Source organism: Chenopodium album, chromosome 16 (assembly GCF_948465745.1).
Source record: "Chenopodium album chromosome 16, dcCheAlbu1.1, whole genome shotgun sequence".
In the NCBI taxonomy this organism is placed as follows: Eukaryota; Viridiplantae; Streptophyta; class Magnoliopsida; order Caryophyllales; family Amaranthaceae; genus Chenopodium; species Chenopodium album.
The window spans coordinates 7,159,527-7,183,511 of record NC_137849.1 but is presented as its reverse complement, the minus strand read 5'-3'; the positions used below and the strand labels follow the sequence as shown (position 1 = coordinate 7,183,511).

At 35.5% G+C, this 23,985-nt stretch overlaps 1 protein-coding gene and 1 pseudogene across 2 annotated transcripts; one reads left to right on the top strand and one right to left on the bottom strand.

Annotated features, from left to right (window-relative positions):
• Positions 1-6,336: 6,336 nt before the first annotated feature.
• LOC145584813 (thioredoxin H2-like) lies at positions 6,337-11,043 on the top strand. Its single transcript, XM_081641601.1, has 3 exons — positions 6,337-6,585; positions 6,677-6,799; positions 10,585-11,043. The coding sequence occupies exons 1-3, from the start codon at positions 6,433-6,435 to the stop codon at positions 10,717-10,719; spliced, it is 411 nt and encodes a 136-aa protein (XP_081497727.1). The 5' UTR covers positions 6,337-6,432; the 3' UTR covers positions 10,720-11,043.
• Positions 11,044-12,063: 1,020 nt separating this feature from the next.
• Positions 12,064-23,761, bottom strand: LOC145584812 (ATPase 4, plasma membrane-type-like; annotated as a pseudogene). The gene is made up of 21 exons (XR_014100422.1): positions 23,679-23,761; positions 22,114-22,233; positions 21,907-22,005; positions 21,031-21,168; positions 20,814-20,948; positions 20,545-20,724; positions 19,147-19,353; positions 18,887-19,007; positions 18,671-18,790; positions 18,468-18,590; positions 18,285-18,389; positions 17,959-18,103; positions 17,304-17,468; positions 16,610-16,848; positions 16,284-16,316; positions 16,082-16,163; positions 15,287-15,447; positions 14,292-14,477; positions 13,999-14,181; positions 13,734-13,912; positions 12,064-12,331 (listed from the first exon to the last, which is right to left on the bottom strand). The product of XR_014100422.1 is annotated as an ATPase 4, plasma membrane-type-like (transcript).
• Positions 23,762-23,985: the final 224 nt, after the last annotated feature.

Here is a 23,985-nt window from a genome sequence, read left to right as displayed (position 1 = left end):
GGAAATAATATTTTCACTAAATTGTTCCTTCTTTCTTGATCTTCCTCTGATAAGTATGGTTTTGCTTTAAGTATCTTGAACAATTCGAGATTGATTTTTCGCTGCTTTCGTGCTTCCCTATCCTTTTCTAGTTGTGCTAGTCCAGCTTCTTTTTCTCTACGATACTTAATCTTTTCCATTTCGACCTCAGCTTCAGTTTGTCTAGCTAGGTTCATGTGTTGAAGAGTATCCAACCATTGTTGAAATGACTCAGAAGGAACATTCATCACTTTGCTCTTACCTTTACTTTTGTTGGAGTCAGCACTATAGGGGAAGCCGGAACAACCTATGTCACCGCTGGTTGGTGTTTCTGGGTTTGTTGAAGATGAATAGTTACCAGCTTCATTGATCCTTGATCTCTTAGAGACATTTGATTGGGTTGAAGTCTTCTGCTTACACGTCTCAACAAAATTTTCATTTTTGGCCCATGCTTCTTCGTTTTTTAAAATATCCCAAGCATGCTTGTCTTGAAATACTGTACTGGTATTCTTTTTTGATTTGTCGTCTCTGTAAATTTTACGGGCTACCTTAATAACATCATCGTCTGATTGCCCACTCCCTCTTCTTTCCTCAGCGTGTGCGTAAGCACCAGCAAATTTTGAGCAATTGGCATTCAACCTTCTCCAACGACATCTAAGCTGCTCCAAACCCCTTACTCTTAATAAATCACCCTTCGTAATGCCATCAATACCTTGTTCAAAACACCTCTCTCTATATTGTCTAACATTATTAAACATTTGCTCAATTTTTCCCCAAAATTCAGCCCCTTTTTGGTTAGTGTTAGTTTTTTTGTTTTTACTAACCTCAAGCCAAGCTCTTACAAGAACCTCATCTTCGGGGTGTGACCAAAAATTTCTTCCACCTCCTGTATCGTCACCTTCATTATTTTCCTCAATTTCTTCAACCTCGTCGTCATTTTCATCATCTGAAGCAGCGGTAGATCTATAAGCCCAATTAAAATTCGAAAATGCACCTTCGCCTTCACCCATCGAAAAGTGTTGTGACATAGGAAATGTTGTTTCATGTTCAGCAAATTGATAATTTTGAACAGATACATTTCCTTCAGATGAAAAAACATTATGAGAATGAGAGGTATATGGATTTTGTGGTGGTCGTAAAGGGACTTCTGTGTTGGACACTGAACTTGCAAAATTCATATTATACATTCCATAATTTGGAAATTGTGGGAAAAATTGAGAGCTTGGTTGTAGTTGAGCATTAAGATCAATTTGACTATTAGAAAATGAAGGTTGATTATTCGGATTATTTAGTTGTCGAGAAGGATTTTTTGATTTGGAGGGATTTTTTTTTCTATTGGATTTATCCATATCCAATATCGTATTTTTGAGTTTAGTAGATAAGAAGATGTTTCTATTTGAAAGTGTGTAATTTAGAGAGATGAATAATTGTATGAAAATACTTCAATATTAGACTCATTTTATAGGGAAAAAAAATATAGTCGTTGGAACAATTTTTTTTTTTATTAAGCTTCGTATTTTAAAAATTATTACCGTTATAAGAATTATAACGTTATTAATAACAATGGTTTTGGACCGTTAGATGTATCTACAATTGATGCATGCTAACCATTGGATTGCATGAGTAAAAAAAGATGCATGTCTTTTCTTCATGGAAGTTACAGCTTTTTTGTCTTTTGCAAAGTAATTTGGGACATGCAATTCCACGTGGCCTTCTCCCATGCTTTGCCCAAAAATCATGTTTTGGTCATGGTGAAGCCCGGGTCATCAGCCAAATACACCATTTTTTATTTATTTCCATTACTTTAATAGTATTTTAAGATTCTCTCTCTTCATGACCAAAGTTTTGGTCATCCAATGGGCATACTCTTATTTTACAATTCTCCCACCTTTTCACGCCTTAAAAAAAAAAAAAAAACACAAAAAACACAAAAATTCTTTTTCTTATATATACTCATCTTTTACAGAGCCCTTTCCCTAAATAAAGTTGGAAAAACACGCAATTCCCAAAATACAGCCAATCTTTTTTTAATTCCCTTCGTACCGTCCATGTCACCGGTTCAGTGGGATTTTTTAAAAAAACGGTTTGATTAAAAAACCGCTACTTCAAGTAGCGGTGTACTACTAAAAACCGCTACTTCAAGTAGCGGTTTGTAATTACTAAGATTTTTAAAACAAAATCACTTTTCCCTTTTCCCATGTAAAATAAATTCAAGAGAATCATCCCAAAAACAAAAAAAAAAAAAAAAAAAAAAAAGAGTCGACACTCCTCAATTCTCAAACAACCTGCCAACGCATCAATCATTGCGCCGGAAGCCGTATTTGCCGCCTCGCTGCCGTCACCGACTTCCTCAATTGTTTGCCGACCACCGATGGTAGAGAATTAGTGAAATTGTTGTTGTTTTCTGAATTAGTGGTAAGTTGATTGTGCCCTAATTATATTTTTTATTCTATTATCAATTTAATTAATTTGTTTTTGCTGAATTAATAGCTTTCTTGGTTTGTTTTTGTTTTCTGGTAGCTTTCATTGCTTTTTGGTTGCTTTTGGTTTGTTGCCTTCTCTTTGTTGATCCCGTAAGCATCTTTGATTTCTAATTACATATGCGTATGGGGGTTTCTAATTAAATTGATATTCATGCTCTTATTAATAAAATTTTGCAAACTAATTTCTTAAATTAATCATGGTGTTTTTAGAATGAAACATGGAGGTACCAAACTACCCTCTATATTGCTATTGGGGTGGGGAAATTAATCACAAAGATGGTGATGTAACGTATAGTGGTGGAAATTAAAAATTCGTTTTTGTAAATCATGGGATGACATATTCACACGTTCTGAACAAGCTATATGAAGAATTGAGTATTGATCCTAGATCTGTGTAGTTGAAGGTGGTTATGCGATATCCTATGAATGGGGCATATGTTGCAATTCCGTTAAATGACGACAATGCTCTTAGGGCTATGTGGATTGCTGTGACTCAAACTTCTTCTATCGCAATGCAATTGTACATTGAACAGGTTCCAAAGGAGCCAGTTGTGCAAACTGATACTGGTTCCTTTCCGGAAACAGATTATTTTTGTAGTATGGAGCAACCAATTCCCCTTACTAATCAAAGTGTGGGGATAGGCTCATTCACAAGAATGCTTGTTGATCCCGAGTATGTTAATGAACATCTTTCAGAGATTAGGTCTCCGACCTCATTGCGTAATGTTGAAACCTCAATAAGCACACAACCACAAGCCATTCTCGATTCTCTTGACCCAAACAATGTTGATGTTTTTGGGGATGTCGAGATGACACAAGAAGGATCTAAGGGGACAGCGTAACTGGGAGATTCGACATTCGGACCATGTACATGACTGGGGTCGACAAGAGGCATTAGTAGTCCAGGGTAACCCGTTCACTGGGACTTCTTCACTAGTCATGACAGAGTACATGGCTTGGTACCATCGCATCACGAGGTTGATCATTACTCCACCTTCGCAGCCACGCCCCCCAAGTCATTACCAGCCATCTAAATCTGACCTAGTACTTGTATGAACTTCATTTCATTTCAATTATAAAGTAGTTATTTCGTTTTTGAATTCATTGTACTAACATTAAAACTAACTTCAATGCAGGCACATGCAGTTGCTGATTTGCACGCGAAGCTATCGGGAGCTACTGAGACCATCTCTGATTTGCCACCAGACAAGGCTCTGCCATTTGCCATTCAAATGATACAGAGTCTTACATCATTTTGTGGGCAGACCTTGTCTAGGGTGGGGCATTCACACCTTATTGAGCAGCCTCGAGTGTCCACCTCGCTATCTTCTTCTACTTCTATTGTGCACACTCGGCCGATTAGACCACCATCCCATCGTGGTGGTCATTCATCACGTGCCTTTCGTCCACCGACTCCCATTCACTCTCCCTTGCATGATCCTTCCCCCTCTCCCTTACATGGTCCTTCTCCCTCTCCTACAGTTCGACATCCAGTTGTCACTTCTGCTCCACTTTTTCCACCTCCCCCACCCTCTCCTCCTCCTCAAACTCTACTTGTTTCTCCTCAACATACCATCGTCACATCTCCTCCACTAGTGCAACACCAGTATCAAAGAGTTCGATGGCGTGGAAATAGTAAGTCTCAGGTTGGAGTTGGAGTTGGCCTACATGATATTCCAGAGGACGAGACAACTACATCACCTTCATCATCACTTCATGGGAGCTAGGTGTATATTTTGGTACCATTGACATATGCTATTTTGCAAATGATTAGTATTTTAGACTTTGTTTATAATTAATATTTGATAAGTATTTGACATTGCTCTTAGATTACCTTAATACAATTTTGACTTCCAAGGATTAGAATGTTTAAGTAAGTTGTTATTTGTGATGGTTGTGTAGAAGATATGGTAAGTAAGTTGTTATTTGTGATGGTTGTGTAGAAGATATGGTATATGGACTTTGCAGGCTGAAAATAGTAGGTTTTAAGGTTTTACAGGTACACTTGCAGGTTTTTTTGGCTGATTTACTAATATTTTGTTTTAAAAAAAAAATTTATTGCAAAAACCGCTACTTGAAGTTGCGGTGTCTATTGCAGGTTTTTTTTGGCTGATTTACTAATATTTTGTTTAAAAAAAAATTTACAGCAAAAACCGCTACTTGAAGTTGCGGTGTCTATTATATAAACCACTACTTCAAGTAGCGGTGTTCAATCTGTAAACAAGTAGCGGTGTTGTGATGAAAACCGCCACTTGAAGTAGCGGTTTATGAAATTAAAACCGCTACTTGAAGTAGCGGTTTGTTGCTGGACCGAGAAAAAAAAAACCGGTTTGTTCTCATTAGCTTACGTGGACGGTACGAAGGGAATTAAAAAAAGATTGGCTGTATTTTGGGAATTGCGTGTTTTCCCAACATTATTTAGGGAAAGGGCTCTCTTTTACATAGGGTTTTTTTTTTTTTTTGATAGGAAAATAATTTCATTTACAAATAAATCCTAAGAAATGTAAAATTCCAAGAGAAGTATATAGCACTTTAATGCTAGGATTGAGGGTAATACATTGAGGGGTAATAAAAGTCAAACTTGAAAAAACAAAAGTAATTTGAGGTGTTGTAGAAGATATGGTGTTTACAAATGAAATAAAGTAGTTGCGCCATGAGGAAAAGAGAGAGATGGTGGAATTATTACTCTTACAATGAGGGTAATAGTTACCCACCCTCCTCTAGCGTAACTATTACCCCCAAAATGAGGGTATTGATTCCTCTTTCTTCACCTCACACCATACCATCACCACATAATTTTCTTACAATCACACCATCACTATCTCCTTCTTTCTTATTTTTACATTCATTTTGCTTAGTTTGACTTTTATTACTCCCTTAATGTATTACCCCCAATCCAAGCATGCCTTTAACTAATTACATCGCAGATTCGATTAACAATTGTCTTAATAATAAACTTCATCGGGAATAGGTACATATTTATGTTTTCAAATTTTTCCTGTGGGGCTGCAGAAGGAAGGAATCTTAGTTTCTCAATATGAGAATTAAGAAACAAGGGTGGTTTCTCAAAATGGCAAAAATGTAAATAAAAAGAATTTTATGAATATTTTGTATTTTTTGATTTACAATTTTTTTCTATTTTGAGTCTCATTAACCACCACTTTACAATCATATTTTTTAAACGAAACCCTAAGAATAACGGTGAAATAAAAGAACATGGTTAACCTCAAAGTGCATGAGTGTTATCTTCCCCCATTTAAGCCAATTGAAGCTCTTCGTTTTACCATTGAAGTTTTTCTGATTTAGCTTAAATACGGTGATTTGTAAGATAATTTTGCAATTAAAACTCCAATTTACTAGCTAAAATGACATTTTACCTCTTTGACATTTCTACTTCATACTACTCTCTCTGTCCCTATTTATTTGTCCCATAAACAAAATTTGCTTTATCAAGGATTGAACCAAAAGATTGTAAGTGGATTTAGTGGTGAGAGCATGTAATTATATTAGGAAAAGAGGCAATGTTTAAAGGACATCCAAATTAAAATATGTTGAAAAACTCGTACTTTCTCGGAAGCAAGGAATATGGCTCTTTTAGGAGGGGTGATTATGTAGCTAGTAAACGATGAAATCATTGAATACTAATGTGTTTAGATTAAAAAAAAAGAAAGATTATTCGTCGTAATCGCTATTTACTTACATTACACTAAAATACTAAATAAAGTAATTACAGTATAAAAAGAATCGATTAAAATAACATAGATGGTACGACTTTGAATAAGTTCCAAATAAAAAGCAAATGTTAAAACTGTTTTTAAACAACCCTCTACCTCTTTCAGAGCATCAACTAACCAAAGTACAGAGGAGAGAGAAAGAGTGAAAGTGACGCGAAACAGACGCTCAAAGCTACTGATACACAGACACAATCAAAATGGGCGGAATACTCTCATCGCTTTTCGGCGCCGGCGAGGCGGTTGCGTCGGAGTCTACGCCGGAGGATTCATCGGAATCTCGAGTTATTTCTTTCCACTCAACCAATCGATGGCAGCTTCACTACAATTCCCTTAAAGATTCCGATAAATTGGTTCGATAATTTCTGATTCTATTTTAATTTGATTTTTTTTTTTTTTTTTATGGAAGTTTTTTGATCGGTGATTTGGAAAATGGAAATTCAGTTGGTGGTGGATTTTGCGGCGTCTTGGTGTGGGCCGTGCAAGTTTATTGAGCCGGCGGTGAAGGCCATTGCTAATAAGTATCCTGATGTTGAATTTGCCAAAATCGATGTTGATGAATTGCCGGTAATTCTCTCCGATTTGCTTTATTTTGATGATTTTGTTCTATTAATTATGATTTTGTGTGATTTTTTTTATTTTTATTTGTAAAGTGTTTCAGTGTTGTGATTATGAGTTAATTGCTGACTGATATTAAATTATTGTTGTGTACTGTATAAGTAGAATAGTGTGGAATTGTATTAGCTTTTAGTATTCGTTTGATGTTAGGGGTCATAAAACAAGAGAATTGTGAGTTTGTTTTGGTGTTATTGTAATGACACAAGAGAATTGTGAGCTTGATTTGGTGTTATGGTAATGAAACAAGATAATTGTGAGTCTGGTTCGGTGTTATGGTAATGAAACAAGGAGTTGTGAGCTTGTTTTGGTGTTATGGTAATGAAACAAGAGAATTGTAAGCCTGGTTCGGTGTTATGGTAATGAGACAAGGAGTTGTGAGCTTGTTTTGGTGTTATGGTAATGAAACAAGAGAATTGTAAGCGTGGTTCGGTGTTATTGTAATAAAACAAGATAATTGTGAGCCTGGTACGGTGTTATGGTAATGAAACAAGAGAATTGTGAGCCTAGTTCGGTGTTATGGTAATGAAAAAAGGAGTTGTAACAGACTAAATCAGAGGAGAAGATAGAGGGGGCTGGTGGAGGTCTGGCCTCCAAGGCCTGGCTCCATGTAAATTTAATTATACTGTTATAATTCTCAAGGTTTCTAGGTATCAGTGTCTGCTTACTTTGACTATTTGTGCATCATGCTCATTTTTGTTTTTGATCATGCTGTAAAGTATTGAAAATGGTGTCGTGGTGGCTGTTATGACCGGAAAGATGATGTCTTATGAATGGCTGAATTATATTATGGTCTGCTTATGGATATAAATAGAAATTTATACATGAATTAGATATAGCTCATGGCATCAGATATAGTGATTAGAATATGCCCTAGATAAATTTTAATGGGCATTGATGTTTATGTAGATGAATTTTATTATTTAACGTGAATGGGTATTGATGTATTCATCTGTCATTTTGAAGTAGAGTTGATAGTCTGGAATTCTGGATATATGCCTATGCCCTGTCAGGGAGTAGGAACTAGAGTTATGTACTGTATTTCCAGTAATAATCCCTTGTGTTTACCTCTGTATTTGAATAGACTAGAAGATTGGAATTAAAAAGGTTTAAAAGAATTATTATGAATTAATAAACAGTTTTTTTGTGTTTCCTTCTGACTTATGTTTTCCTGTCATTTCTATAGAATCACCGTTAAAGGATATAGGATGCCACTGATTGAGATATGTTGAAGTAAAAAAGAAAGGATTTGGTTTAAATAGTTTGAAGTTTGCAGTGCTTGTCATTCAAGTGTTATCTAGGGGTATCCAGATTTCCCTAAAATTTGTTATCTATTATGAAGCTGAGATTGGGTGAGACTTGAGGATAATTTTTCTCATCAAAACAGACTATGAATCTAGGGGTTTACTGATATATTGGCACTGGACTGTTGATGGCTGAGTTTAAAGAGGTCTCCATATTGGAGAAATTGTTTTTGTAAGTTTGAGAAGGTTCTGCTATTATGATGGTTTATTGGTAACCTTAGAATAATCCATGGTGGCTTAAATATTTTGAGTTTGAACCTCAAGGTCATGAAAAAACTTGTCCACGAACATTTACAAAGAGATATATGGTTGGCCTATCGTCCCTTGCAAAAGTTATTATATAGTTTATTTGATTCTGGTCTTTCCCTAAGGTTTAATCTGAAGCAAGTTATTGAATTTGTATTGCTTGGAACCTTCTTTGTGGCATGAATGTGAGTATATGGGACTATGGGAGGCCTTAACTACATGGACTAAGGTTCAATGACTGCAAAGTTGGGAGAGTAGGCATGCATCTCTTTTATTGCTGCTTTTGATATAGAAAGAATGCTGTTCTTTTTTATACTCCGTATTATTGTTATTTCTACAATCTTGAGGTACCAAAGGAGCCATTTTTCTTTCACGTATAAAAAACGTAGGCTAATTTAACAGCCTGGCAAGTGCAAGGGACGGTATAGGCATTATAAAACGTGAATTTCTATTTGTGTTGTGGTGCGCTGGTGCTTTTATTTTGTATACACAGTTTATCTATCACATTTTTTTGTATACCCATTTTAAAAAGGAAAAATTGATAAGAATAATCCCAACTTTGGCTCATTCGCCCAAAATAATTCCAACTTTTGATTATTTTTTAATAATCCGAACTTTGATATGAATTTACTTTTTTTAAGTTCATTTACTTTTTTTTCTTAACTAAATTATTAAATTTGTTTTAATTATTTAATATTTTAATTTTATTTTTATCAAATCAAACTCGTGTCATATAACTTGTTATAACTAGTTAGATTATTGGTTGGGACCATTGAAAGCAAATTCATATCAAAGTTCGGATTATTAAAAAATAATCTAAAGTTGGGATATTTTGAGCGAATGAGGCAAAGTTGGGATAATTCTTATCAATTTTTCCTTTTAAAAAATCCACAATGATCATCAGTTATGGTTCTATAATTTAAATTCATGATTAAAAATCCATGATAGGTTGTTCGAACATTTAGCACAAAAACTAGCCATTTTGTAAATACATGGTGAGCTGCCTTTTTCCTAGGCCTCAGACAAAGAACAACTGCCATTTGTTGCTTGAAAATAGAAGGGGGGGGGGGGGGGGAAGTTGACCCTGTTTACTACCTGTTATAAAATCTGTACGGGAATTCTTTCTGTTGACATTTATTAGTCAGTATCCCTTTTCTTGTACTTATATTCCTTGGAATTCTTTGTAGGATATAGGTTTTATGTGCTCAGTTTGTATATCTTTCTCACTTGGTAGAAAAGTAGCCATAGAGAGTGCTATGTAGTGTTTTGATTTCAAGTATCTTGACTTTTTTTAGCATATAGAAAGTGCTATGTAGTGCTTTGGTTTCAAATCTTGTTTGCACTTTGTTTTTGAAACGTTAATCGACAATTATGCTTTTGCCCTATTACATAAATCTTCTAAATTTATTTTGTTTATGCTTGAGCTTTCTTCCCTATTTTGCTCTCACCCTTTTTCCTACCCCCTTCATTTTGGACTTCTTTACCTGATTAAGATATTTGATCAGCCCTGAATGCTATTCTTTTTTGCATTGTATATTCATGGTATTTATTTTCTGTTTGGGTGGTGGCAACTTGTATTCTTTTGAGTACCTGTTTCTGAAATCTGGTTTATCACCAAGCACTAAGTAGTACCCCTTGCATTCAGAATTTTACGTTATGGTTTTTTTTACAGTTGGTCTATTTCTATTCATATTAACTTGGTCAAAGTAGTGCATATTGGAAAATCTAATTTTGTAACCTGTTAATTGATAAACTTTCTAATTTTGGACAGAGGGGGTTTATTTTATATTGTCACCTGTGAAGGAGAATTTGGGGAAAAATAAATTACTATGCTGTTTTGAGAAATGAACTAAACTGATGTTAAGAACTAAGGAAAGAAATCTTCACAATAGTACAAAAAAGAAATGAAGCAATATCTTATAAATTCAGGAGTATCACCATCAATTCTTGGCTTCGTAATGCATAGAGTGTACTAGTCTATGATTTAGCACAATTGTAGACCTTTTACATTTTGCTAAATTTGGAACCGCATCCTGGAGGGATTCATGGCCATTCTAATTGTGAAGATTTATTTGGACTAAAGATTGGGAAACCATCAATGTACTTCGTATGATAATTTATCTATATGTTGATGTTCTATATTGAAATTGTTTAAAATAGTACTGAAACCCAATTTTTCCTCTATAGGATGTGGCCAGGGAATTCGAGGTGCAAGCAATGCCAACATTCATCTTTCTTAAAAAGGGAAAGGTGGTGGAGAAGGTGGTTGGTGCCAAAAAGGATGAACTTGAGCAAAAGATTGCAAAGTGTGTGTCCTCGTAATTAATGTTCTAGTAACTGGCATTAGGTGCTGCCCCTGAGGCATATGTACTTGGGAGATTGCTAAAGTTGTTTTCTTCAGTATGATGGTGTTCTTACGGTTATGCGCATTTTGTCAATATGTTTTACATCCTACGATACACCAGCATGTTATTGATTATGCAGCTGTTATCCATACGTTTGAAATGTTATTGATTGTGCTCTTTCTCTTGAAATTCTGTCCATATTTTTTTCATTTTTATCTTTCTTGCGCCATTCAGCTGGTTGATTCAATTCTAGGTATTTCATCTTTTCTTTGTGCGTTGTATTAGATGATATGTTTGCATTTATGCAGCCAGCGAGGCATAGTTGTTTTGGGTTGATGATCGCATGCCTTTGTGTGTGTGTGATTTTTTTTGGGGGGTTGGGGGGGGGGGGGGGGTGTGGCTGGCTCTAATTGTTGGTGCATTCATGAACTCCCCAAGATGTCCATTGAATTCTTTATTTTCTAACTTGGATGTATAATGCACTAAATTCGAATATTAAACCTTGGGATCACAAGTGATATTTACGAGTCACCCAGAAACCCAACTTTGTTAGGATTGTATGATATATTTTTTAATCACACGAACCTGAAATCCACACAGCACACAACATTTTATAGAGTTGTCTGTGCTTGCTTATTAATTTACTTTCTCAGGGGAAAAAATTCTACTTCATATTTAACTTAAATTTGGTACATGTAATCAGTATTGTTCATTTGTTTTTGCAACTGCTAATATAAGATGGCTATTCTACATTTCTTCTGTAAGAGGACTTTTGAAGTGAGAGGCAGAAATACAAAGGGTGTCTTTCCAATTGTGTTGCATATTAGTATTTGTTACCCCCCTCAAACAAAATTCAGTTAATAGCGACAGCCAGGACGGTTTGAAAGAATAGTAGAACACCTAATAATTAAGAAAACAAGGGTAAGGGTAAGGGCCTGTTCACATTTCCTGAGCTAAACTGAACTGATTGGAGCTAAATTGAACTGAACTGATTGGAGCTAAATTGAACTGAACTGAGCTGAAATGAATATATTATGAGAGAGGGAAATTAGGAACTGAATTGAACTGATTGGAGTTGAACTGAATTGATTGGAGCTGAAATTAAGTAAATGTGAACAGGCCCTAAATGTAATAATAATAATAATGGTATGATTCCTGAAAGCCATAGTATCACAAAAACCTTTTCAATTTATTTGGACCAATTTACATCACAAATATCACCACTTACCAGCTGATTATATGACACATAAACTATTTAGATTATAGTAGTAAACCAGCATATGTTACATAGTAATTACTAAGAATGAGGCAGAAAATAGTGATGTAACCACTGTCCACTGGTACATTGCCACCAACAGACGCCATATTGATTCTTCCACAAAGGCTTTGCAATCTGGCTTCGACTGTTACGCGCTTATATTCTGCTTCTTGTCAATACTATAAAGCCACACCAGATTATGTACTAAGAAGGGAAACTGAATCATCCACCTAATTATACTGTGTATGCTTGCTGAATTGTATCAATATCAAGGCCCTTCAGCTTAATCACCGACTCCACATGTCCTTTCAGAGTATGCAACTCACGAAGCCTGACACAAATGAGGGAAAAATCATTCACGAATTTTGTACCAAGGCAAAGCAATTCTTTGTAGGAGAAGAGAAAGGTTCAGAGGAAGAGGTTGATACTTTGATCACAAGAATAATTTCTCATGCTAGGAAGGACTCGAGGTGATGATATTGAGGCTTGTTTGGACCTAAGTGACTTAAGAATGGTACTATCTTCGTCCCTAAAAATATGCCACAATTGATTTTGGGTCTATTTTAAGGAGTTAAGTAATACTAGGAGTCTAGGACAATAGTTATCCTTCAATATTTAGCTGTCAATTCGGGTATTTAAGTCGGGTTCGGGTTGGGCCAAATCAAGTCTCGGGTCGAATCAGGATCAGGTTATGTCGGGTCAATCAAGCCTCAGACTAGGTTAGGTTCGGTTTGGGTCAATTTCGGTTCAGGTTATTCTGAGTTTTTCACCCTTTCGGGTTTAGGCCGGGTTCGATTCGAGTCAAATTCAGATCGGGTTCAATTTGAGGTTCGGGTTGTGTTGAGTCGGGTTTAGGCGGGTTAATAGATGGTACATTCGGGCTCGGGTTAGGGTTATTAGGTCAGATAATTATTTTGTCGGATAGTTTTAACGTTGGATCATTCTTGGTTTAGTTTCAAGTTCGATTCGAATAAATATCGATTTGGTCAAATTGAACCTATATAATTACGCCTTCCATAATTTGAACTATCAAGCATTATCAAGATTTTATTTAACCTATATAGAAGTAATAGAGAATAAAAGGTATATATGCTAGCTGAACAAATTGTACCAATATGTTGTTAAGGATGGAGGATTTGAAGGTTTACATAATTGTGCCAATATATAAGCCGAACAAAAGGTATATAAAATTTTATTAAACCTTCCATGACTCGGGTCAATAACAGATTGTGTTGGGTTATAACCGTTTTCAAGTTCTAATTGGGTCGGGTACTAGTTCAGGTTCGGATTGTTGTCGGGTCGAATTAAAATCGGTTGACGGTTACTATCAGGTTGGGTGTAGGTTCAGGTTCAGGTCATAAAGTATTGGATCAAATCAGTTGTCAGTTAACATCAGGTCAAGTTACCGGTCACTAGTTTCCCCCCATTGTTCGAGTACACGTCAGGTGGTTCAGGTCGGGTCAATTTTTGACAGCTCTAAATTTACCATCAATCTCTTAATATTAAAAAGTTCAAAATTTTAACTCGCAATGAGTAGAAAGGAACTAAAATAAAATCATTGCCTACAATTCTGTTAGACTATCTAGTTTAAGTGATTGGTAAACACGCAGACGATGGACAAATAATGGCTTAAAACTTCACACAGACAAGAAAGACATGCACAACTGCACATATGTTCACATAGCAGTTCTAACTACCTAATTGGGGATAGGTTTTCTCTAATAAAGACATACCTTGCAATTTCAGCTCGTCTCTTTGCCTCTTCAGCCATTTGGTTAAGCTCTGAAACACGGCTTCGGTCAGTAAACATCTTGGTTTCAGGTGGATGGAGCCCATGGAGTGTCCTTTGAGCATGAGCCCATTTGAGTTCCCTTGCTTCTTTACCAAAGTCCTTTTGTCTTGTGAAGGCAATCTGCAAAATCAAGACTAAGACTTTTAATCACCCCTTTACTTTTTCATTCTATTTTATAGCAACTTTGAGATGGGCTGCAGTCTTACTCTTTGCTCAAGTAGAAGATCCCATGCCTTCCCGCTGAGAGCATACCGGGTAGCAAACTTGATAATATCGAGGGGAAAGTAGAAGACAAGGTTGTAAAGCCATATTACACCAGCCCAACCCCATCCAATTCCGTCTATTGCAGCAAAACCCCAATTTGCATACACAGCAATCAGGGTTGCGATCTGTGAAACAGAAAATAAAATAAAAAATAATAATAAATAAATGAATAAACAACATGAAGAGGAGAGCGACAAGACTCTAAGCTTGTTGCTTAGAAAAGTGGCTCAATTACAAGCTGAGCAATGATAAAAGCTGACACTAGCAGCAGGCCAGGGCGCTCAACAAAAGACCAGCTTCTAGACCGAGTGACAAATATTAGGGCCTGACTAATGATGCTGACTTGTAGGTATATTGCTGAGGCAAGCTTTCTGTAGTCATCATGCGCTGTTTTTTCAAGCGTTGACACTCCAAATGTGCGCTGCATAAGCAAACGGACAAAAATAATCATGTTAGCTTAAAAAAATATCCAAGAGGGAGAGGAGGAGGAAAAGAGGGGGGGGGGGGGGTTCTTAAAATAAAGTGTAAGTCATGTAATGATGTAAATGGAAAAATAAGAGATGTGGGGACTTTGTGAGATAAAAGGATCTTTATTGAGAGAGATATGCTCCAAGTTTAAGATACAGAGAGCAAGAATGCTGATTTGAGCCTTAGAAACGCAAGAATGCTCCCCCAACAAAGATCAAATTACTAAGATTATTTAAGAAAAGTCATGCAAAAGTAAAGAAATTAGATGTTTTGGTATCAGTAACTGAGTGTTTATTTCCAGCAATTGCATTAGATCCCTTTATTCATTCATGACTGAAGTTCTCATCAGGAGTGATAAAAAAGATTAATATAAGAGGAGAGAGTAGGCTTTTTGGGAAGGTGATGCTTGGAAAAAATCATAATCAACATATATTGGAATAATCTACAGTTCTACACAACATGCATATACATTGCAAGAAGAGGGATATCGTAACTCTTGACCAAAATTGTTAATTGAACAAACCAAGAAAGCACCAATGGTTTACAAATGGAACAACCTTTGAAGCCTCTCTTGCATGTACATAGGACAAGGCAAAGAGAGCAAAAAAAATTTGCATGTCTCATAAAGCTGAATAAAATTTGAAAAGAATATACAACATATAAAAAAAATAAATAAAAAAAAATAAATAAATAAAAAAAAAAAAATAGAAGATTCAGAAGGAATGAAAGTGAAGATAGATTTATATGATTTGATAGTCTTACAGGGAAAAAGTCAGTTTTATATGCAGCCCAGAAGAAAATGACAGTCATCATTGCTAAGTAGCTCCCAAGAACTATTCCAGTGGTAAATATTTCTGACAACTTCCAACTATCTGGCTGGGGGGAAGGTTTCACCCGATCTTTTGATATCGTCATGATTGTACCTGAAGATTCCAAAAGGCAAGAACCATATAATATCCTTCAACTGTGTTAATGGTAGCACATACTTTAATATAATAAGATAATCTCTTTAGAATTGAGGCTCAAGAAAGGGGGAAAAAAAGGCTGTTTTTACACTCCGGCCTATTAATTTTCAGCTAAGCACTGTTCAGCTGTTCTACAAATTCACTCTCCAGCATTGCAAAGTACTCAATCAACAACTGAAAATAATCGTCTTTGAAATGACATTATGTTGAAAGTTCAATATTTGGTTAATTATCTGTCACCAGAAAACTCTGAAATAGATGAAGAACAATAGTGTGCAAGAGTGGCTAAGCATAGGAATTAAATATATAGATGAAAGTACTTAAGTTGGAAAATTAGCAGCATAATAATGAACAATTAAATACTGAGTTTTTCAAACCTTCGGGCAATAAACCATGAAAGTACTATCAGCAACCGTTAAACAACATTTGCTTTTAACAGATATCCAAAGATTCAACACCATACTCAATAGTTGTACGAATAATCATACTCATATACGGGGATGTTAGATAGCTAATGCTAAACATGAAAATCATGAAGAACATCAATTAACAGCGTACAATTACCAACGCATGTCAAAAGAGAACTACTAACCATCATTGAGGATGGCAATGATCAGCACCATGAAGGGTGGGAAGTCAAACTTCCATATGAGAGCCAGTAGCATGAACCCTAACTAGGAAAGGATCCAAAGAGATTACATAAGAAAAATAGATAAACATGCAGACCATAAAAAGCCGATTTTAAAAAAAGGTATATCTATTATCCAAAGCTATACCAACGATAAAAAGCTTACCACTATACGGATGGTAATAGAAACTGCATAGATCTGCAATAAAGAATGGCATGCACTTAGTCAATTGTTGACGTTGTCATATAATGACAAAGGCCACACATTTATGGATCCTAGAGGTTTGACAACCAATTTGGCAGTCTTGACATACCTTACGGAATAAATTAGGAACCACAATTTTTCTATGAAAGCAAGTACAAAAAAAAAATTCACTCTTAAGTTTGAAGCCCAGCTGTATGTTGCTAGGATCCAATGATGATAAATTGGTTTGACAATTACATCATCGATTAGTTACTACTTCATATTTCAAATTCCAAAAGGAGGCTTACCGTGTAGTTCTTCATCCTCTGGAAAATTGCCCTACTTGTCAAGACTGCACTTATAATGACACTAAGCCCAGGTTCTGTCAAGACAATGTCAGAAGCACTGCGAGCTGCATCAGTTGCATCAGCAACAGCTATGCCTATGTCAGCTTTTTTAAGAGCGGGAGCATCATTTACTCCATCACCTGTCATTCCACATATATGTTTTCTTGCTTGCAAGCGTTTCACAATCTCATATTTATGCTCTGCAGGAAGAGATATAGGTATCAGTCATCAGTGTATCATCTATAAGGAGACAAAATAAATGTGGTAACAGCAATACAGAAGCAGATAGAGCAAGATCTGTATAGGTAATAAATTATCCTACATAGTACAATGACTTCATCTTGTTTATCTTCTATAGTGAAGTTCGAGGCTTCAAGCACTTTATTTCTTGCCTAAAACAATCAGCCCAAGTACAAAAATTCAAGTATTAATTTAGGTTACAGGCTGCTATCATACATGAGAATATTAATAAAAACAAGTTTTATCCACTTCTGATGTCAACTCACTTCACTCAGGAAACCATTTTTGTTAAAAAAAAAAGTACCGATAAAAGATCTAGCTCCAAGTACTTGTAGAAATACATTTCATATACATTACTCTGTCTAGTCTGGATGGAATTCAATCCTGCATGAGGGTGCAGCAAAGATAAACATACCAGGGAAAACACCAGCAAAACCATCTGCTTTCTCGATCAGCTCATCAACAGGTAAAGCTACAAGAGACTCATCCTTCTCCTGTCCTAGCAGTGCTGCAGAAGGATACATATTGGTACCCATTCCCAGTCGACGCCCTGTTTCCTTAGCAATTGCCAATTGGTCACCTAGCATGATCATATGGAAAGATCAATATATGGTAATATAGTCTACATCCCAGCATAATAAGAAAATTCCTCATCCATGAGAAAACTTCTTCTTGCTAAGACATACCAGGTGTACTCATTAAATAAGAGAAAAAAATTGATTGACACTACTCTAACATATCACATATAATTGGAACAACAAAAGGAAATCAGGAGCAAAAATATTACATTTTAATCATTACAGACCTAACTACAAGTCCACAACTTCAGATTACACAGGATGACAGGACACATCTCCTTTTAAGTAATACTTGTATATGAAGCAGTTCTCCACATTTACTATCAAGAGAGTTGAATATAGTACCAAAAGCCACGCTAGGTAAATTGTGACCTCTTATTGTGATTTTGTGAAGTAACAAGAAGGTGACTGCTAAAGTTCACTAATTTGCTCACATCTGCATTAAAAAGCAAGTGTGATATGCATAAAGGACTGTGAAAGGAAGGTATGCACCTGTAATCATTTTTACATTAACCCCAAGGTCTAGTGCCCTCCCTATTGTTTCTGCACTATCATGTCGTGGTGGGTCAAAAAGAGGAAGGAGGCCGATAAACTGCCATGGACCTCCAGAGCTGTCCTTTCTACCATCTGGAACCTCCTGCATAAACATCTCAGACATACACCTCAATACATGTGTCCAATTAGAAAGAAGTCAGGACAAAAACAAAAACAAAAACAAAAACAAAAAAAAAAAAAAAAAAAAAAAAAAAAAAAAAAGAGAGAGAAGAAAGAGAAAGAAGACATAAATGACATACATATAGGCAGAGAACAATGGTTACCTGGTATGCCACTGCAAGAGACCTTAATCCTCGCTCTGCATACTTATCAATCACTGCATGAACTCTGCGCTCTATCTCCGATTTATTATAAGCAAGATTTAAGATCTAGCAATAAGCCAAATTGTGAATATAAATGCATCAAACTTATTGAAAATTGAGAAAAAGGGTCAAATTTGATAATACCTGTTCTGGTGCACCTTTGCTAACCCTATGCATTTTCCCATCACTGTCAATGTATGTCAGAGCTGTACGCTTATCAGTTGGATTAAAAGGAAGGAAGTGAACTTCTTGAATGCCTAGGCGAGCCTATTGATTGGGGAAAGAGTATAATGAGAGCAGGACAAAATAAGGTGAAAAACTATGTTTCGTAATATTACTTAGATTACCTCCTTTGGATCAGCTAATGTCCCAACTATAGCAGCATCAATTGCATCTTGGTTTTCCATTCGAGAGGCTCGAGCAGCCATCAATACCATTGTATCTGCATCAATTCCTTTGACAAAAACCTGCAGTAATATTCAAGTTTAAATGGTGCTAATAGCCTAATATTGTGTTTAATCAGGGGAAAAAACTAAAACAAGCAATTTAAAAGCAAACCAAACCTCAACAAGGTTCTTGTCAACAGACAATTTATTTAATGTCAGAGTTCCAGTTTTTGTCACTGCAAAGTACATCCATGCCTGCCATTTCCTCTATAACTGTCATTCTCTTCGTTATTGCACCCTAACGGATAGAGAAATATAGCTCAGAGTCAATCAATCAAAGACTTAATCCTATAGCTTAGAGTCTAGAATATAAGAAAACAAACTTAATTTACAACCATAACCTTTGAACTAAAATGTTACTGCTACTTGTAACCAACCTGCTCGGCTAAACGATGAGAACCTATAGCCATGGTAACAGACAAAACTGTTGGCATAGCAATAGGAATTCCACCAATGAGAAGCACCAATAAGTTATCAATTCCTACACGATATTGACGGTGTTGAATTGGGTACATAACTATGATCTCCACCAGCATTCCCACAGCAATAGAACAAATACAGAAGTTTCCTATAGCAGTCAAGACCTACAATAAAATCCAATAATATTAGACATGCAAATACAACTAAGATACCTCATCCTACTACGGTATCTGGGGGGCTTCAACCCAAAATTGATAGAAAGGAATACAACAAAATCAACAAAAAAAAAAAAAAGGTAAAACACGATGTATAACACGTACAGTCTAATCATGCATAAGAAAGAAACCTTGAAACTCAAGAATCTAATGCACAAGACAGAAACTGGCCAATGATATCAGAACTGGTAAGCAAACTTGTAGCCTTGTAGGACCTGAGGCCCTGAGTAACTGGTATCCTTAATGAAACTCCTACTAAGTTCTTCGATAGCTTCTAGCCTCCTATCTCAACAAACTTATGAGAGTAGCCTCATAGAAAGGGCATAACTGAATTCAATTGTAAAACAACTTTACCAACTAGATTATCATTACTTGTACACTTAAGACCTTGAATCTCTATAATACAAGCCAGCTCTTGATGAATTTTTGTGTTAACCTGGCCCTTATACGTATCTTATGATATTTGAAGCATGCATTGTGTGCAGACCTAGTACATTAATCCACGAGTAAAGTATAAGGCATGTAAATTTTTCTACATCTAAAACTGCATTTAAATTATTAACTTATTTATACTTTTGAAACTCTAATATATCCGCTAACAAAATACAAGTTTGAAGAACATATGTGGAATTGTGGAGACATTAAACAAAGTAAATCACAGATTAAAACAGTGACAAAAAATATGCAAGAATTACAATGAGTAATTTTATCAACATTCAACAATAAAGCTTCTGATATCTGCCTCTTTGATTAAAAATCATTATACCAATTAAATATATATTTATATTAGATGAAGAATACAAGATATGGGTGAAAAACAAAATTATCCCATCAATTAAAGATGATTTCAGCTAAGCTAAGGCACTGTTTGTCCTATACCCCATTGTAGATTAAGGTTTTTTACGTATTACTTTGATACGTCAAGCAATGAGTCAGATAAAGCAGACCCTTCGACCTAGCTTAAGACTTCAGATAAAGGTTTTCTAACAAAACATATTACTTTGTTAAATCAATCATGTACAAGCAATGAGTCAGATAAAATAGCCCTTCAGCCTAGCTAAAAACTTCACTCATACAAATTGATCCCTTCAAATAATAGACTTGACCTCATAGTTCTTTAGGTCATATAGTATCACTCACCGCTTGGAAGTGGCCAACTTGGTTTGTGGAGTCTACAAGGTGAGCAGCCTTGCCAAAGAATGTATGCACACCCGTTGCAATGACCACAGCTTCTATCTCTCCCTGTTTGCATGTAGAGCCTGAATAGACACCATCACCAGTCTGTTTGGTAACCGGTAGTGACTCACCAGTGAGTGAAGACTGCACCTCAGACAAAAGAATGGTCATCAGAGATCTTAAGAGAAAGAAATTCCTAAACGAACATGGCATAAAGGTTACATCTCAAACACCTGATCAATCTTTAAAGGATCACCTTCCAGGAGACGAGCATCAGCTGGGATGATATCACCAAGCTTAATAGAGATAATATCACCTGGAACGAGTATAGCTGCATCCTGCTCACTCCACTTTCCATCACGAAGCACCTACAAGTGTACAACTTCACACGTTAAAAGGCCATCACATTATCATAAAATACCACTAGTAATATAGTACATTAAAACATACCTTAGCTTTAGGAGCCAGGCGTGCCATAAGAGCAGCTGCAGCGTTACCTGCATTAGTCTCTTCTATATAACTAATTGTTGAGTTGATAAACAAAAGAGTGACAATTCCAACGAAGTCCTGCCAATCAGGAGGCTTCCCCTGCAAAATCAAGGTAGCTTATTGCCTCAAGTTCCGATATGTCAAAAACTAAAGATGACCAGCTTGTCTAGAATCTTTTTTGACTAACAGTTTGCCATGAATCATGATATGGTATGTAATCTAAAAAACATACAAAGGCATTTACCCACTAGTGTCCACTATTTTTTCCTTTTATAGTATGAAATTAAGTAGAGATGAGAAGATTATATAGGTTTAGAAGACCTTTCTATGGTCTAATAATCCAATACTGTGATTGCCTTACACAACAAGCACCACCCAACCATTCTGCATTACTACCAAGTACCAACCCAATACAAGACAAGAACATCTTCCAATGTTCATGCACAGCTGCACACTCTTAAAACTGACAAGAAATTTAAGGGAGGAAAGGGAACATTTTCTAATACTCTCTATGCCCTAAGTAATAGCAACATTTCAGTTTTAGACAATCTTAAAAATATTAGGCTACTTTTTTAAAAAAAAAATGTATACAGTTTGATTTTAACTTATCCCATATTTAAATAAATAAAGTATTAACTTAATGATACCATTGACCTAAATTTTGAGCTCATTGATACGGTGGACAATTAAAATTTGAAAAGTCAAGGACAATTATTATATTTTTATGATTCCTCTAAAATGAACCTCATATACTTCGTATATATGATGCACAATATTTTTAAAAGGGACCAAGGGAGTAATATATAAGCTACCAAATAAACATAGTAGAGGGCTTACTCCTCCATTAGCAAGAGCTATAGCCATTATCGCGGCAGCTTCCATCACCCAAGAAAGAGGATTCCACATGAATCCGAGGAACTTCAGAAACTTACTCTCCTGCATTATTAAAGTTCCAGGGGTGTAATATGTTAATTAAAGGGCAATCACAAAGTTCCAACTCTTAGCAACAAGAAATACTAGGAAGGAATGGTAAGACAAATGAACCTCCTTCTCTTCAAGCTTGTTGGGTCCAAAAATGCGAAGTCGTTCTTCAGCAGCCTCAGACGTAAGACCATTTCGATTACACCTTAATTGCTCAAAGACCTCTTCAAGAGAAACATTCTCCTGCAATTACATTATTCACATCAGGAAACAGTCCAGAGAACTCAACTTGTTGAGACGTATGACTCATAATTGATAATTCAACATGCACGGTTATCTAAAAATTAGGCAAAATTACACTAATATGAACTATGGTTCTACTACAACCAGGGACATGAACTTGTGTACTTTTGTTCACATAATCAAATTGACATTAACTAAAGACACACTGCCATAAACTGAATATATAAAGCTAGCAACGACACCAAAATGGGCTTTAATGACCAAGTTTAAGTAATTGATCTGTGTCCTTATACTGTTCATATCACTAATGATCTTTAATGACCAAGTTGATGTCAATCTAATAATAAAAATATGTTCATGTCAATGATTATATTTGGGCCATTGTGCATTTCAATAAGTGTAACTAAGCCTAAAATCTATACAGTAACATTTTCTCACAACAATCACAAAAATTTCCTAGACTTGGAAAAATTAAAAATCAAACTTGTCAAACTTCATATGAAAAAATCTCCCACCTAAACTATTATTGACATCATCATTTTTTTTTTCCTCCTAAGTTCCAAGAGTAAATAAATACTTCTTAAAAAAAAAATGAGATTATGACTACACGTTTTTCGAATATTGAATACTATTTTAAGCAAATAATAGTTATATAAATTGTGCATTAAATCTAGTAAGGGTTTGTTCTGATTTTTAGAACTGAACTGAGCTGATCTCATGAACTGAACTAAACTGAATAGAGCTGAAATGAATTGTTTATGAGAGTAGAAAATTAAGAACTAAACTGAACTGAATTTATAGGAGCTGAACTCAACTGGATTGATATTAAGCTGAAGAGAAGAGGCCCTAATACTAATGCTAAGAGACTGAAATTAAAATGATGAAATAAATTTTATTTTTTTCAAAGATCATGAAACAGGGCAAGGATAATAAAAAGAAAATCCAGAATAAAAAAAACGCTTAAACCCCAAAACATCACTATATCCCAGAAATCAAAACTAAGGAAGAAACTGCAGCAAGGTAGCAACAGAGAAATCAACAACAAAAATTGAAAAATAACTGTGAAACACATTATCATACCCAGAAACTGAAACGATGAAAATAGTAATAACCCAAAAACTGATCATGAAAACAGAGTAGACCTTAAACAAAATTAAAAACACCACGAAAAAATCCCTGAATAAAAAAATAGAGAAACCCAGAACACATTAATAAAATAATAACTAATACGAAGTAAGTATAGTGCCCATAAACCCAAAAATAAGCCATGAAACCCCAGAAACCAAAATCCATGGAAATTACAAAAATGCTGAAATCATGAAAAACCCAGAAACCAAACCATGCAAAAACAGTAAAAATTAATAGCAAAAACCATGAAAAACCCAGAAACCAAACCATGCAAAAACATTAAAAATTAAGAGCAAAACCATGAAAAATGATCATACCAAATCCACAGCTTCCTTCAAAACAGCCTCCATAGTTTCCTTAGAGTCACCCATTTTCAACTAACTTCTCTGCAAATTTTTAATTTCCAAAAACAGAAGAAGAATCAAGTAAAATTATATAGCAAAAAAGGCTGAACATTCTGGAGAGAATAAGATGAAGAATAATGTGAATTAGCAAAAAGGAAGTTAGCGAAAAAATGGTGGGTGCAATACTTTGCTCACTTCACTATTATTATACGTTTTTTTTTTTTTTTTAAATTCCTTTATTTTAGGGGTGTTGTGTTGGTGTTGAATTTGGCTTTCTCTA